General features: G+C 37.3%; 1 protein-coding gene across 4 annotated transcripts in view; it reads right to left on the minus strand.

The window, feature by feature from the left end:
• GATD3A (glutamine amidotransferase like class 1 domain containing 3A) overlaps nt 1–17,052 on the minus strand; it is a 28,885-nt gene that overhangs the window by 2,812 nt on the left and 9,021 nt on the right. For all 4 annotated transcript variants that reach the window (XM_027875624.1, XM_027875627.1, XM_027875628.1 and 1 more), the window contains 2 exons: nt 16,435–16,554; nt 13,065–13,157 (listed from right to left, as the gene is read on the minus strand). In XM_027875624.1, coding sequence (XP_027731425.1) covers nt 13,065–13,157; nt 16,435–16,554 — 213 coding nt within the window. The remainder of the gene's footprint in view (nt 1–13,064; nt 13,158–16,434; nt 16,555–17,052) is intronic.

A 17,052-nucleotide genomic window follows, 5' to 3' on the forward strand; every position in this document is an offset into this window, starting at 1 on the left:
AAACTATACTGGAGCACCACTAACTTGTACAGGGTGAGGAAATGGGTGCCAACTGGCAGCTTTGATCCAGAATGAACTGAGAGAAACTACGCCCAGGGGCAGTGCTCCAGGGCAGGGAGAATTCTTGGGCTCTGGGCTATGGACTGAGCAAGCAGCAAGCTCAGAAGCAAGTAGCAACTACGTGGCTTGGAGCCCAGGACCAAAGCAGAGTCTCAGTCTGGAGCAGAAACACTGGACCAAGGGAAGCCTATAAGACTGTCCCACTGAAGCAGCACAACACCCGAACTGACTGGCAGAAGCAGAGTCCAGCAGAAGTCTCGTGATGCTTAGGCCAAAACCCAGATCAGGAACTTGCTGAGATCAAACCAGAAGGGTAGCAATAAGACTTGCCCTGGATCAGATCATTCTAGGTCCAGAAAGCTCGCAGGTCCCCAGACTGAGCTGTCCCTAAGAGCATGGAATAACACAACACACAATAACCAAGAAAATAGCTGTGGGATCAGCCCAGATCTTCCCTCCTATAATGCACAAAGTCCTACCCTAATATAAAGTCTGAAATTTGGATGAGCAAACAAACAAACAAAAGAGATTCCCACCACAAAAAGCTATTGTGGTGAAAAGCATGCTCAAGACACAAATCCAAAAGAATAGAATGGCTTCAAAATATCTACAAGCAAATACTCAAAGAAAAACACACCTTGGGTACAAATTCAACTAGAATTTTTAGAAGAGACAAAGAGTTTTAAAATGTCTTTTATAAATCAAATGAGAGAGCTAGAGGGAAAAACTTTTTAAAAGAAATGAAAGTAGAGGCAACTAGGTGGCACAGTGGATAGAGCACTAGCCCTGGAGTCAGGAGGACCTAAGTTCAAATCCAGCCTCAAACACATGATACTCACTAGCCATGTGACCCTGAGAAAGACATTTAATCCCAAATGCCTTGCAATAAATAAATAAATAAAATAAAATAAATGAAAGTGACAGAATAGAGGAAAGAACTGGAAAGGGAATTAGCTTAGCACAAGAGATTCAAAACTTTGCCTAAGCAACAAACTCTCTAAAAATCAGAATGGACCAAATAGAAACTAATGATTTCATGGGGAAAAAAAATTAAAGCCAAAATACTAAAAAAGTGGACGAAGATTTAAGGTATCTCATAGCAAAAATGAATGACCTGGAAAATAGATCAAGGGGAAAAGATTCAAGGATCATTGTACTACCAAAAAGAGCCAAGACATTACATTTCCAAAAAATCTTGAAGAAAACATCTCTTAGAACCAGAGGACAAACTGGAAATAGAAGAATCCACTAAATCACTTCTTGAAACCTGAAAATTAAAACTCCCAGGAACATCACAGCTAAAATCCAGAGCTTCCAGATCAAAGAAAAAAATACTATAAGGAGACAGAGAGAAAAATTCAAATGCCTAAGAGCCACAGTAATGACATTATTTAGCAACCAACATTATTTCAGAAGGCAAAGGATATAAACTTATGACCAAGAAAACCTTACCCAGCAAAAGTGAGTATCCCCATTCCCAAAACATATAAGTGGCCAAAAGTAAACAGTTCTCAAAAGAAGAAATGCACAGTAACAACTACAAGGAAGAAGGCTCTAAATCACTAATAATAAGAGAGATACAAATCAAAAGACTCTGAAGTTTCACCTCACACCCTGCAAAATGACAAAGATGACAAAAAACTGGCAACAGTCAATGTTGGTAGGGTTGTGAGATGACAAGCATATGGATGCATTATTGGTGGAGCTATGAATTGGTCCAACCACTGTGGAAAGCAATTTGAAATTAAGTTAAGAAAGTGACAAAAATGTCCATATCTTTTGACCCAGAGATCACACTGTTAGGCATATACATTAAGGAGATCAAAGACGGTGATAAAGGCCCCATATAAACCAAAATATTTGTAGTAGTATTTCTTGTAATAGCAAAAAAATTAGAAACAAAGTAAAGTAGATGTCCAGCAACAGGGAAAGGAGACTAAACAAATTGTGGAACATAAATGTAATGGAACAGTATTGCCTTGTAAGAAATGATGAAATAAATACAGAGGAGCACAGAAAAACAATAAAAAGTAAACAGCATGGGGCAGCTAGGTGACGTAATGGATAGAGCACCAGCCCTGGATTCAGGAGGACCTGAGTCCAAATGCGACCTCAGACACGTAACACTTACTAGCTATGTAACCCTGGGTAAGTCACTTAATCCCACTGCCTACCCAAAATAAAATAAAATAAAATAAAAAATAAAAAAATAAAAAGTAAACTGCATTAGGAAAAGAAATATACATGACTATAACAATGTAAATGGGGGAAAAAATTGAATGTTATGTAGTTAAGATAACCAAGCTTAGTGCCATAGAAGAGATGAGAAAATATACTTCTCTCCCTTCTTTGTGAAGGGGTGAGGGGTAGGGGTGAGAGGAGGACTAAACACCCAGTCAATAAACACTTATTAAACACTTATTACATGCCAGGTCCCAGTGGTAAATGCTGGAGATACAAAAAGAGGTAAAAGACAGTCCCTGTCCTCAATGAGTTCACAATCTAGTTGAGGGTGGGCGAGGGGAGAGGGAACAATGACACAACAAGCAAACAAATGTGTACAAGTAAACTATATATGGAATATATAAGAAATAGTTCAAAGAGAGAAGGCACTAGAATTAAGAAAGGTCATGGAAGGTTTCCTGTGGAAAGTGGGATTTTAGTTGGGACTTGAAGGAAGCAAGGGAAGCCAGGAAGCAGAGATAAGGAGGAAGACAATTCAAGGCATAGTGGAACAGCCAGAGAAAATGCTCGGAGGCAAGAGATAGAGTGTCTAGTTCATGTAACTGCCAGGAGGCCAATCACTGGATCAAAGAGTGTGTAATGGGGAAGGAAGTATAAGAAGACTTGGGCAGGGGGAGGTGGAGGAGAGTAAGTTATGAAGGGCTTTGAATGAGAATTTTGTATTTGATCCTGGAGGAAATAATGAGCCACTGGAGTTTACTGCATGGGGGTAAAAATAAATCAATCATTTTTTTTAATTAACTGACTTGTTAATTTTTTTTTTTTAAGTTCTACAAAGCATGGTGTTTCAGATTCATTCTGTATCAAAAGTTAGTTAAACCATCATTTCCCAACCAAAGTTTCAGGACATATTCACAAAGACTGAGCTGGCACAAAAAGATGAGCTTCCCCTACACTTGGCTCTTTTTCTACAAAGGTAGCTTCAGTAGGGCCAGCTTTGCTTGTGTGCGCCACACCTTTCCTTCCTCCCCATCAAGATAAGGCCTTCCTTCAGTCTTCTCAGAGTAGAACACTAAGACAGCGGAGTATCCATTGCCTGCTCTTCTTGCTCTTCACTATTTTTTTTTTAGGCAATTGGGGTTCAGTGACTTGTCCAAGGTCACACAGCTAGTAAGTGTCAAGTGTTTGGGTGGAGGCCGGATTTGAACTCAGGTACTCCTGACTTCAGGGCTGGTGCTCTATCCACTGCGCCATCGAGCTGCCCTCTCTCTTCACTATTCTAATCAAATGTAATCTATTAAAGGCACACTTTTCCCAGTTATGCTCTTCAATCAGCAGATAGACATCTAGGTGCTAATTTTCACAGTGAATGTGCCATTCTTGCATCATGCCCCTCTGAACTTCCCCAAAATGCCACAGCAGACTTAGAAATTTACTAGTATGTCACACTGAAAGGACTGAGTAACACTGGAAAATACAGTTACTTAGAAAACATCCCAAACACTTTCTAATAACTCGGATGAGTTAGATTTTTATAGATGTCTGGAAAATTCTCAGTTCATTTAATTCTTAGTTTCATTTCTCTGATTCCATTACTGCCTATTAAAACTTCTGGCAAGATGGCAGGAGAGGTAGAAAGAGACTGGAGTTCCCCCCGCAGCCCCCAGAAATACAGAAATACAGAAATAGAATTGTCAACAAGTAGAGTAACTAAAAACCCTCCCCCAAAAAATGGTTCACACAAAAAGAAAAGGCATAATTAAAGAAATAAACAAAAACAGCTTTAACACAATGAATAAATGCTACAGGTTAAAAAAAAAAGAAGAAATCAGAAGGAAAAAATAATAAACAGCAAAGATGCCTCTCTCCCCATTATTATTTGACATAGTGCTAGAAATTTTACCTACAGCAGTAAGATAACAAAATCAAAGGTGTAAAGCACTGACAGAAAAGAGAAGAGTTTATCACTACTTTCAGGCAACATAATATTGTACTTAGAAACCCTCAGAAAAGCATCAAAAACTAATTTAAACAATTAATAGATATAACAATTGTAGAATATAAATAAATTCACAAGGAGCAACAGTATTTAGACATAATACTAACAAAAGCCAGAAAGAAACTATTAGGAAAATTCCATTCAAAGTAACTATAAAATATATAAAATATCTGGGAGTTAACATATCAAGAAACACGTAAGATTTCTATAAAATACAATTACATAATCTTCTTGACAAAAAGAGAGACAAATAACTGGAGAGTATATAAATTATATTTATATATATATAAACAATTGGGCCATACCAATGTGATAAAAATGATACCATCCTTACATAATTAATGTTACACCAATCAAATTACTTCTTAGAACTACACAAAATATTAACAAAATTCATTTAGAAAGGCAAAGAGTCTAGAATCTCAAGTAAAACAGTAAGAAAAAAGGACAAAGGAAAAGGGCAAAGCTTTACTAGACCTCAAATTAAATTATCAAGTAGTCATTTACGAATGAATGAAAAAGAACTTAAGAATTTACTACATGTCAAGGCCTGTGCTAAGCACTGAAGATACAAACAGAAAAAGCAAGACAGTACTCAAGGGACTTGAGCAAGACATCATACATAGGAGGATCTGGATTCAGAGTGGCTAGAAAGGCTCATAAATCCTAAGAGTGCTTGAAGCAAGGAAAATGGCCAGGCCCAGGGATCTAGAGGGTATAATGACACGAAGACGCTAAGGCCTTGTATTCTTCCATCTTATCAAAAGGATTATAATTGTTTACTCTCAGTTCATCCATATCCACCCTGTGGAGAGGTTGATATATTAAGGAAGGCGGGGATGAAGGTACCCAAACTAGCATCACCTTTGGGAAGCCTGAAACAAGTAGAACAGAGATTGTGAGTTTCCCCTCACGTGGGAATGGTAGAATCAGTATCTGGACAAGAATAGGGTAAAGGAAGAAGGGTATTGGCAGGAAGATTGGGGGAGAAGAGCACCCACTGGCAGCTTGTCACACCTGGCCACCCAGATGGGGTCAGTCACTAAAATTATTTGGTACCAGTTTCAAAAAAATAGTTCAGTTGGCAAGACTGGATGAGCAAGTCAAACCACATCAACATTTACTAACACAAGTATTTATTAAGCATTTACTATATGCTAGACACTGTGCTAAGCCCTAGGGATAAAGAGAAATGCAAAAAAAAAAAGTTCCTGATGTCAAGGAGCTGACAGTATAAAAGGGGAAATAATAGAGAAGTAATGATGTATAAATGAGATCTATATAGAGTAAACACACAGTAAATTGGACATAACCTGAGAGAGAAGGCACTAAGAGATTTGTATCAGAAAGAATACAGAAACTAGTACCAGGTTGTTGTGTCCAACTCTCTGTGACCTCATTTGAGGTTTTCTTGGCAAAGATACTGGAGTGGTTTGCCATTTCCTTCTCCAGCTCATTTTACAGATGAGGAAACTGAGGCAAAAAGGGTTAAATGACTTGCCCAGGGTCACATAACTGGTAAGTCTATGAGGCCAGATTTGAACTCAGCACTCTATCCACGGAACCATCTAGCTGCCTCAACATGTTCTTAGCTGTCGTGTCCAGATGTAGAAAGGTTACAGTCCTGTTGTAGTCTGCCCTAGTCAGATCTCAGATGGAGGATGCCAGGCCTAGCAACATTTTAAGACAGATGTTAACAAACTGAAACTTATCCAGAGAAAGGTAATTCATTGAGGCAAGGAGGGAAGTCCCGCCTGGAGAATACGGAAAGGCATAATAATTATCTTCAAATATTTTAAGAATTATCATGTGGAAACATAATTCGATCTATTCTGTTTGGCCCCAGAGGCTGTAAGTACTAGTGAGTGTTTAGGGAAACATATTTTGACACAAAGTAAGGAAAAATCTTCTAACACTTAGAGTTTCAAATAGAATAGAGTGCTTTGGAGAGTGAATTCCCTATCATTAAAGTTCCTCCACAGGCTGAATTACCACTTGTCAAGGATATCACAAATCAAATTTACGTTTTGGGTAAGAGGAGGCCCGGATGACGTCTGAAGTCATTTCCAACTTAAGAGATTCTATGATTCCAAGTAGTTGTAAATTATATATTTGCACATATAATACGTACTGGGATAGCAGTGCCTTAAATATCAATCACAACTCTTCATCAATGATGGCTATCTTTTAATTTGTCATAAAAACTCCTCTCTACTCCAAATTAGTAAGCCAGTGACTTTGTGAAGACAAAAGACAAAACAAAAACAAAACAAAAACAAAAACAAAAAAAACTAGGCTGCAATTCTAACATTCTTCTATAATGTTTTCACATTGCTCAATTAAAAAAAAAAACAAAACCCTGTTCATTTGGATAAGCCATTCTCCTTTATAAACTCTACAATCTACTAGCCAAGTTACTGATGTACCTTGACTGCCTGTATATTCACAGTAAACAGGAGGTCACCTCTCCTATCTCATATCAGTTTTTGGCTACCCCCTGCCTAGAAGTAAGTTTGCACCATTAGCCAAACTTTATGTCTAGTCTCTAACATGTCTTCATCCTCATAGACAGGTTTTTTTTTTTTTAATATGGGATCCTATAAAGAGAGATGCCCCTTTCACATCACCTTTCTGTAGCTGCCATATCCACAGCCTTGGCCCTATTCAGAAAAGGCAGTTACTGAAAACTTTTTTTAAAATTTGTGTGATGATGACAGGGTAGTGATCTCTGATCTCACAAAACAATTTGCTCTGCACCCTCTAATGCGTTTGTAATATAATATTGTACATATATATATATATAAATATATCAGTGTCTCTCATCACCCTGCTAGAATAAAAGTTCCACAAGGATGGGGACTAAGTCTTATCTAAACTGGTATACCTACTAGCACTAACACCAGGCTATGTACATAATAGATGCTAAATGTTTGTTAAATGAATGGGCTGAACAAGTATGATCACAAATAAATCTTTTCAGGGTGCTTCATAAATAAATCTTTTCAGGTTGCTTCAAATAAAAAAATGAAGAGTACATACTTCAGAATATGGATTTCAAGGTAACAGTACAGAGTCAAGAAAAAAACAGAGAAAGCTTAACATTCTTTATCAGGCCATTAACAGACAACATTCAGAACTCAAAGGATCATAGATTTAGAGGTCAAAAGGACTTCAGGAATCATTCAGTCCAAATTCCTCAATTTAGAGATGAAGCAATTGAGAGGTTAAGTGACTTGCCTAGGGTCACAAAGCTATGAAATGGCAGAAACACGATTTGAACCCAGAACCAAATTTATCATCACACTTGCCATGGCATTATGCTGCCTCCATTCCCTTTGTTTGAAAGGCAGTCACTGATGCTATTTGTTTTAATCGGTCATTGGAAAACTTTATTTAAATTCCCTCCTCTGAGAATAGAGAATTGCTTCCTCTTTCAGGAAGCGACGGCAATCCCCCTCCATTGATATAACCACACAAAATAATTTGCTTTCTAGGTCAAAAGGTTTTGCTCCTCACAATTTTCCTTTTACTATACCTTACCATCATCCACAATTTAGCTTCTGATGAGACCTGTTTTCAAAAAAGTACATGAGGTCAGAAAGGGGAATTACAAACTCCTTTGCAATTTCACTTCTGGATTTCTCCTTCAAACCCGCTTTTGGTCTTTGAGAAGCAAGAAAATGAGCAAAGTGCGTGATCTATCATTTCAACATCATTTTCTTCTCTGCGACAGCAAGGTCCAGAGTCATTTTATGACACATATCAAATTACACAATAAATCTAATCATGAAAGATATGTTTAAGACTCAATGTTTCAAATTATATAGTATTTATTGTTCTATGAGCATAATAAAGATTTTAATGGGAAAATCTTGCTAAGTTGGAAAATGGCAACTGTCTCTATTTATATGATATTTCTGAATACCTATAAAAAGGTTTTATTGCTGTTCATTACAAAAGCCTCCAAACCAAAAATGCCACACTATGTCATTTTAGTTGACTAATGACTTAGTACATTTTATAGTTTAAGAAATGACAAAACGTCACTATGGTGATGAACCAGGGGATAACTCCTCAAAAGTTATGGCAAATACTTTTCATTACAGTGGATATTATACAAAAAATTCTATACCTAAGCTCTTTATTTTGGCTCTTTCAATTATGCAATCACTGCACCTCTACGGCAACACCAAGAAAACAAGTTTACTTCTTGGCACAAGATTATAATGTGTATAATACCATGCCGACCCAAGTCAAATGCAAACAATGAACTAAAAAGCCAAAGGCATTGCATACACATTCATAGAATTTCTAAGAATTTTTAAGGTTTAGCCAAATACACTTGCAAAAAATGAGCGAAAGAAAAAAAAGCCTTCTGCTACAAAGTCAATAAACATATTAAATGCTAACAAGGTTTGAGAAACAGTGCTGGCAACAGGTGATACAAACATAAAAACCATCTCAATATCTGCCATCTCAAAGAGCCTACAATCTATAAAGGAGACTCAAGACACATAAATATGTGTAATAGAATACAAAATGACAGGGCCAATGGAGAGTTCCAAACAAAGTGCTCCAGGAAATTTTGAGAAAGGAGAGAACACATATAGCTGGGGGAAATCAGAGTGGGCTCCAAAGAAGTGGCCTCTAACTGAGCTTTGAAGGAAGAGAGGCACTTCGACAGGCATCAACAAGGACGAATGCATCCTAGGCATGAAGTATGTGGCCTGTACAAATGTCAAGATGCAAGAAATTGCAGGTTGAGGCTGGGGAACAGCTCTTAGGCCAATTGGGCTAGAATACAGAACACATGGGGAAATAAATGAAACCGAAATAAACTAAAGCCAAACTCTAACCAAGAGCTAATCTTGAACTCAGAGTTAAACTTTTTTAGAAGGTCCAAAAAATGCTAGACCAAGGTGTATATTGTCTAGTAAGTCACAGGGAGCCACTAAGGTCAGGATTATAAACATTAGAGAATTGCTATAGCAACTTTTTTTGCCCCTAGACCTCATAAGTAGTATATAGGTATGACACAACAAATATTTATTAAGCACTTGCTTATGCAAAGAATCCTTAAAGTACATTTAGTCTAAGACCCTCTTGTTACAAGTGAGGAAAATGAGGCCTAGGCAAGTAAGGTACAAAAGCTTACAAGGTAAGTATCAGTCAAAACGAAAAGCCAAGTACCTAGGTTCATAGTCCACTGCTCTTTCAACATCATTCTGCTTCCTACATGGTCTAAGTATGAGAAACACAGCTCCACATATAGCAGTTTAGACCTAATGGGGCCCTAGAAATAGCTATAGGTAGATACACAACTAAGGGCTCAGTACACCCAAATGGGGCAGTGGCCCCAACTAGTGCAGTACAGTTAATCCTCTGTATTAAGGTTTGTGTGAATGTAAAATATAAGGGAAAATGAGTACACAGCAGAGGCTCAATTTAAGTATAGATAAAAAACAAGTGACACAAAAGTAAGTCAAAGTAAGAAGACGCTAGAGCCAAGGTATATATTAAGAATAATGGGAGAGTAGGTGGCTAAGATGTGTGAGGTGTACAATAGGAGCAGAGTGCTATCTACTTCAATACTTCAAGTATCATTATTGTATAGACCTTATCTCTACCAATTCAGACTACAATAACCTCGAAATCTTAGCGAACTGTCTTGATGCTTTACTGTGGCCAAAAAAGGTAATTATGTAGCAGCATACCCTTTGACATCAAAGGGCAAGCTACTACATAATTAAATGACTATATAACCATATTCTGAATACATATAGATATGATGGAATTAGTCTTGTTTCCAGAGAAAATAGACAAATTAAGTCTTCCCATGTTTCTCTGAATTCTACATATGCATCATTTCTTACAGCACAGTAATTTGTTTAGCCTTTCCCCAATCAATATACATCTTTCAAGTTCTTTGCTACCACAAAACACATTGCTATGAATATGCTGTTGTACATGATATGATGATAAACTTCATCCAATTCAGCTAGGCTGACACTCAGAAAATAAATACACAGAACATGAGCTATACCTTCTCTCTTAGTTGGACCTTTCAAAACTTCCATCCAACTAGTATAGCAAGCATCCTATAGGTTAGTTCAGCATCTTCCCTCCTTTCTGTTAAGGTTGTAAATACAGGAAGGAGAAATTAATCAGAGAATTATTTTATAGCTAGCAGTTATCTCTGACTTAAAAGAATCTTAGAGATGAAATAAACATGAGGGGAGATCTCCTGGTCCAACCCATTCCTGAAGAATCTACTCTACAGCATTCCTGACAAGTGGTCATCCACACTCTACTTTAAAACCTTGTAGGGATGAATAGCCACTATCACCCAACAGTCTACTTTTGGACAGCTCTAAGTTTTAATAAGTTTTTCCTTACACTGAGCTAAAATCTGCCTCTCTACTCCAAGTCTTGCCCTCAAGGGCACCAAACAAAACTCTTCCATAAGTGAGTCCTTCAAATGCTTAAAAAAAAAAACCTCTCATGACCTCCTCTTTCCCATCCATATCTTCTCTTCTCCAGACCAAACATTTTTAGTTCCTTCCATGGAAATCTCCTGACTTCATTCTAGTAGTATTTGCTACTACAATGTGGTTCACAGTACCTCCGAGAATATTCCATCTTTCACCTAGAAAAATCTAAAACCCACAGTACCAGGTCCAGAGCAAAGATGGCAGAGAAAAGGCAAGGGCTCACCTCTGCTCTCCCAAACGCCCCTCCAAATACCTTACAAATTCTGGAGCAGCAGAATCCACAAAAGGATAAGATGAAACAATTTTCCAACCCAAGACAACTTAGAAGGTCAGCAGGAAAACTCTGTCACAATAGGGTGAGAGTAGAGGTCAGTCCACTGAGAGTGGAGGGTCTAGCGCAAAGATCGGGCCTTAGCAAACCAGGAACAGGCCTTGGGAGCACCTGAATTAGCAGTGGCAGCAGCCACTTCAAGAGCTCTCAGTCCTCAGACAATAAAGGCATCAGACAACTGAGCAGCAGGAGATTACAGGCGTCCCTTTGCTAGCACTGGGTGTGGGCACAACTCTGCTGCATTGCCCATGGATCTGGGTCACAGTCCCAGGGCAAGGAAGACTACTAGCACATCAGAGCTTGCAAATGCAGGAGAACGGGGACCCTGGTCACAGTCCAGGGCAGAAAAGAGTGCTTGAGGTCACTCACAGACGAGAGCATGAGCCAGAAAAGTAGTAAACACACCTCTCCTTACATCATACCACCTTGGAAGAACTGAAAGCTTACAGACTCCCAGAATCAGCTCTGAAAACAGCTGCACAAAAACCTTGAAGCTTGGGAAAATGCACCCTCCATCCCATAAGCAGAGCCTCACTTTAGCATATAGTTAAAAGTCAAAAAATAGGCTGAGAAAAATAAGCAAAACACGGACAAAAAATTCTGACTATAGAAAGTTATTACACTAACAAGGAAGATCAAAATACACACTCAGAAGAAGACAACAAAGTCAAAACTGCTATATCCAAGGCCTCAAAGAAACTGGCCCCAGGCCACGGAAGAGCTCAAAAAAGATTTTAAAAATCAGAGAGGGAAAGGAAAAATTGGGAAAAGAAATGAGAGCGATGCAACAAAATCATGAAAAGAGTCAACTTGTTAAAGGAGGCACAAAAAATACTGAAGAAATGACACCTTAAGAAACAGAATAGGCCAAAAATCCAACAAAGAGAAGAATGCCTGGAAAACCAGAACTGGCCAAATGAAAAGAAATATGCAAAAATTCACTGAAGAGAAAAACTCTTTAAAAAAGCAGAATTGGGCAAATGGAAAAACTGACACAAAAATTCATTGAAGAAAAAAAATCCTTAAAAAGAACTGGCCACATGGAAAAGGAGGTACAAAAGCTCACTGAAGAAAATAATTTCTTAAAAGTTAGAATTGGCCAAGTGGAAGCTAACGACTTTACCAGACATCAAGAAACAATAAAACAAAATCAAAAGAATGAAAAAATATAAGAAAATATGAAATATCTCACTGGAAAAAACTACCTAGAAAACAGATCCAGAAAAGATAATTTTAAAATTATTAGACTACCCGAAAGCCATGACCAAAAAAAGAGCCTAGACATCATTTTTCAAGAAATTATCAACAGAAACTGCCCTGATGTTCTAGAACCAGAGGGTAAAATAGAAATTGAAAGAATCTACTGATCACCTCCTGAAAGAGATCTCAAAATGAAAACTCCCAGGGATATTATGGCCAAATTCCAGAGCTCCCAAGTCAAGGAGAAAATATTGGAAGCAGCCAGAAAGAAGCAATTCAAACATCACAGAACCATAGGCAGGTTAACACAAGACTTAGCAGTCTACATTAAAAAATTGGAAGGCTTGAAATAGGATATTCTGGAAGGCAAAGGACCTAGGATTACAACCAAGAATTACTTACCCAGCAAAAGTAAGCACAATCCTTCAGGGGAAAAAAATAGATATTCAATGAAATAGAAGACTTTCAAGCATTCCTACTGAAAAAACCAGAGCTGAACAGAAATTCTGACTTCCAAATATAAAACTCAAGAGAAGCATAAAAAGGTAAACAGTAAAGATAAATCATAAGGATTTCAATAAAGTTAAACTGTTTATATTCCTACATGGGAAAATAACACTAGTAACTACTAGAAAAAATTTCTCATTACTAAGTCAGTTAGAATGAGGGGTATGAGTTGAATATGATGGGATGACTATCGGAAAAAAATAAAATAAAATAGAAACCAGAGTCCTAGGCCTCTACTCTCACCTCTAAAAAAAAATTCACCTCATTAATCTGCCATTAGTTGAATACATACCCAATTGGTTTTCCTTCCTTATGGAACTGGTTTAGTATTCGTTCAACATCTTTATTGACTTTAAAATCCTTTCCATCGACTGCAAATGTACACCTGCCAAAACCAAAAACTTTCCATGAGCATGCTGATGGATATTTTTTTTTTAATTTATTATAAAGTCTATTTATTCCAGAAATCTCATGGCACTATCTCATAACTTTTTTTTAAATTTATTTTTATCTTTTGTTTTCACATTACCTTTCTTTCCAAGTATGTCTCTCCCCTCTCCCCCACTAATCCCCTTACAACTTAAAAAAAAAGGGGGGGTGAGGGAAGAAGTTCAGCAAAACTAATTAATATATCCAGAGTCTGACAATACATTCTAGGGGTTCTGAACCTGGAGGTCTGTGAACTTGTATTTTTTGTCCCCCATATTTTGACAACTATATTTCAATACAATTGGTTTCCTTCATAATCTCATGTAATTTTATCTATTTAAAAACATTATTCTGAGAATGGGCCCATGGGCTTCACCTGATTGCCAAAGGGGTCTGTTACACAAAAAAGGTTAAAGACCCCTGATATAAGAACCCTTCCACCTCTGCAAAGGAGAGCGAGAGGTTCATCTTCTGAACTCTTCTTCAGGACCACGTTTGGTCATTATAATTAAATAGCTTTCAATTTCACTTCTTTAAATCTATTTACATTGTTGTAGTCACTGTGTAAATACTATTTTCTTGGTTCTATTTAATCCAGTCCTCAATTTGTATTAAGCCTTCTCTAAATTCTACATATGCATCATTTCTTACAGCACAGTAATTTATTTAGCCCCTTCCCAATCAATGTGCATCTAGTTCATTTCAAATTTTTTGCTACCACAAAATGTGTTGCTATGAATATACTGGCATTTATGGAACCTTTCTTTCTCTCTCTGACCTCCTTGGAATATACATGTATAACAGTAGGAATTCTTGGTCAAAGGGTATAGACCCTATAGCCACTTCTTAAAAATAATTCCAAATCTTTCCAGAACAGCTGTGTTAATGCGCCTGTCTTTAACAGTCCCTCCAACATTGACTATTACCATCTTATGTCATCTTAGTCAATACACTGGGTGTGAGGCAAAACCTCAGGGTTATATTGATTTACATTTCTCTTAATACTAGTGATTCAGGGCAAGCTTTCATTTGGTTGGTAATGGTTTGCAATTCTTTTGAGAACTCTTTATTCATATCATCTGACTACCTGTTCATGAAGGAATGACTCCTGGATTTATATATTCCTGTTAATTGCCTATCTTGGATATCAGACCCCTATCAGAAATATCTGATGCAAAAATTTTTACCAATCATTAATTTCTAATCATCACCTACTTATCCTAGTTGCACTGATCTTATTAAAAAAGCAAAAGCTTTTCATTTTAATGTAATTAAAATTACTTATTTTGTTTGTCATCTTTCCTCAGTTAACTGAAATGTACTGAATCTGATTCTCTTCTAATTTTTCATTTGTGGTATGACTTTTAATATTCAAGCTGAATACCCATTTTGAGCTTACTATGGTATATAGTAGCACACTGGAAAGAGCCTCAGCTCCTGAGTCACAGAACCTGTATTCAAATCCTGCCTACAATACTTACTACCTGTGTGACTTTAGGTAAGTCACTTTACCTCCTAGGCCTCAGTTTCTGCATCTATAAAATGAGAGATTGAACTAGATGGCCTGTGAGGTCCCTTCATGCCCCAGACCCATGATGTGTGTAGTTCTAAACCTAATTTCTGCCAAACTCTTTCCAGTTTCCCCTACTAGTATCATCAATTTTTAAGAAATTCAAAGATGTATTTTAAAAGCAAGAAATATAATTTTAGGATGCCAAAGTTCTACTAGAATATAAGTTCCTCTGTGCCCAAAGAGCTATACAACTGTGCATACTCTTTGATCCTGCAGTACCTCTGCTAGATCTATATCCCAAAGATATATTAAAAAAAAAAAACCGGGGAGAGGGGAGGACCTATTTAAACAAAATATAACAGCTCTTTTTGTGGTGGCTAAGAACTGGAAATCAAAGGGATGACCACCAATTAGGGAATGGCTAAACAAGTTGTAGTATATGATTGTGATGGAATATTATTGTGCTATAAGAAATGATGAACAGGCTGACTTCAGAAAAACCTGGAAAGACTTACATGAACGGATGCAAAGTGAAGTGAATGAACCAAGAGAATGTTGTACACAGTAACAGCAATATTGTGAGATGAAGAATTGTGAACTTAGCTTTTCTCAGCAATACAATGATCCAAGATAATGCTATGATGAAGCATACTATCCTCCTCCAGAGAGAAAACTGAATTGTTTGAATAGAGACTGAAGCATGCTATTTTTCACTTTTTTTCATTCTTTTTCTTTTATTGTAGTCTTCTTATACAAAATGACTAATATGGAAATGTTTTACATGATTGCCCATGTATAACCTATATCTGATTGTGTGCCACCATTGGGAAAGGGAGAGAGGGAGGGATAGAATTTGAAACTCAAAACATAAAAAAAAAATTGTTTAAAAATTGTTTTAACATGTAATTGGGGAAAAAAATATATATTTTAAAAAAGAATATAAGTTCCTAAAATTGAAAAGAAGTCAAAAGAAGTGAAGCTCCATAAAGGCAGGAACTTTATTACTTTTTTTTCCTTTCTTTCTTTTTTTTTTTTTTTGGAGAGGCAATTGGGGTTAAGTGACTTGCCCAGGGTCACACAGCTAGTAAGTGTCTGAGGCCAGATTTGATCCCATGTCTTCCTGACTCCAGGGCCAGTGCTCTATCTATTGCACCAACTAGTTGCCCCCATAACTGTGTATCTGAGGTTTTTTTTGGGGAGAGGCAATCGGAGTTAAGGGACTTGCCCAGAGTCACACAGCTAGCAAATATCTGAGGCTGGATTTAAACTCAGGTCTTCCTTACTTCAGGGCCAGTGCTTCATCCACTGAGCCATCTAGCTGACCCTATGACTTTCTTTATATATGTATGCACAGCACTTAGCAAAGTATCTAGCTTACAATAAGCACTTAATAAATGCTTTTTGTTCATTCACTCATTTTATTTATCTGAGTGACTCTATTATACTCTCCACAACAGCTAACCCACCTCTTCTCTTCAAGCTCCCCAAACAATCTTCCACCTACCTCCTTTAGAAGATTTCCTCCCTTTCTATTCAACTGAGAAATCCTCTCCCTCATTTACCTCACTTTGTCTAAGTTCTCTTTTACCCCATTACACCTCCCTTGTATCATATTTACTTGGGTGATCTACCTCCCATGTAATATAAACCCCAAAGGGCAAGGGCTATTTTATTTTTGTCATTGTATCCCCAGTCCCCTAAAAATCAGCAAAATACTCACAGGTTTTTGGCAACTCCAAATCCCCCAGGAAAGATAACAGCATCATAGTCCTTTGAACTAAGTTTTGACAAGTCAGTAATCTTGCCTCGAGCAATCCTTGCTGATTCTACCAAAACATTCCTTGAAAAAAAAAAAATCACATATAAAAAAGAGGTCTGGAAAGTGGCACAGTATAGGCAAATAATATGATCTATACATTATTTTTTCTTTAAAAAAAAAACTGACAGAAGAATATCATTTTTAAGCTAGTTTTGCTAGAAATGCTAGCCAAGGAGAAGAGAGCACTAAAAAAGTGTAAATGACTTATATCTTACCCTAAAAAAATACAACAGTCATCAGCACCTGAGGAATTTTTATAAAAGCAAAATTAGCCAATAGTTTAAGTTAAAACTTCCATCTAACCAATTCCTTATCCTATCTAAAAACTGTTACAATCCAGAACTGCCTCCAGTGAAGTCCTCCTCCAAAGCTTCTCTGTGGTAGAGGTGACCCTGGATTCCCAAAGGCTAAACCAAGTTGGCTTCAAGTAAAAACTAAGGATGGTCATCAGAGGACCAGTTTAATTAAGCACAGACAAGCTATTCACCAGTCAGTCAACAGGCATTTATAAAGCACTTG

This window comes from Vombatus ursinus, unplaced genomic scaffold, assembly GCF_900497805.2.
Source record: "Vombatus ursinus unplaced genomic scaffold, bare-nosed wombat genome assembly UNPS02014809.1, whole genome shotgun sequence".
NCBI lineage: Eukaryota > Metazoa > Chordata > Mammalia > Diprotodontia > Vombatidae > Vombatus > Vombatus ursinus.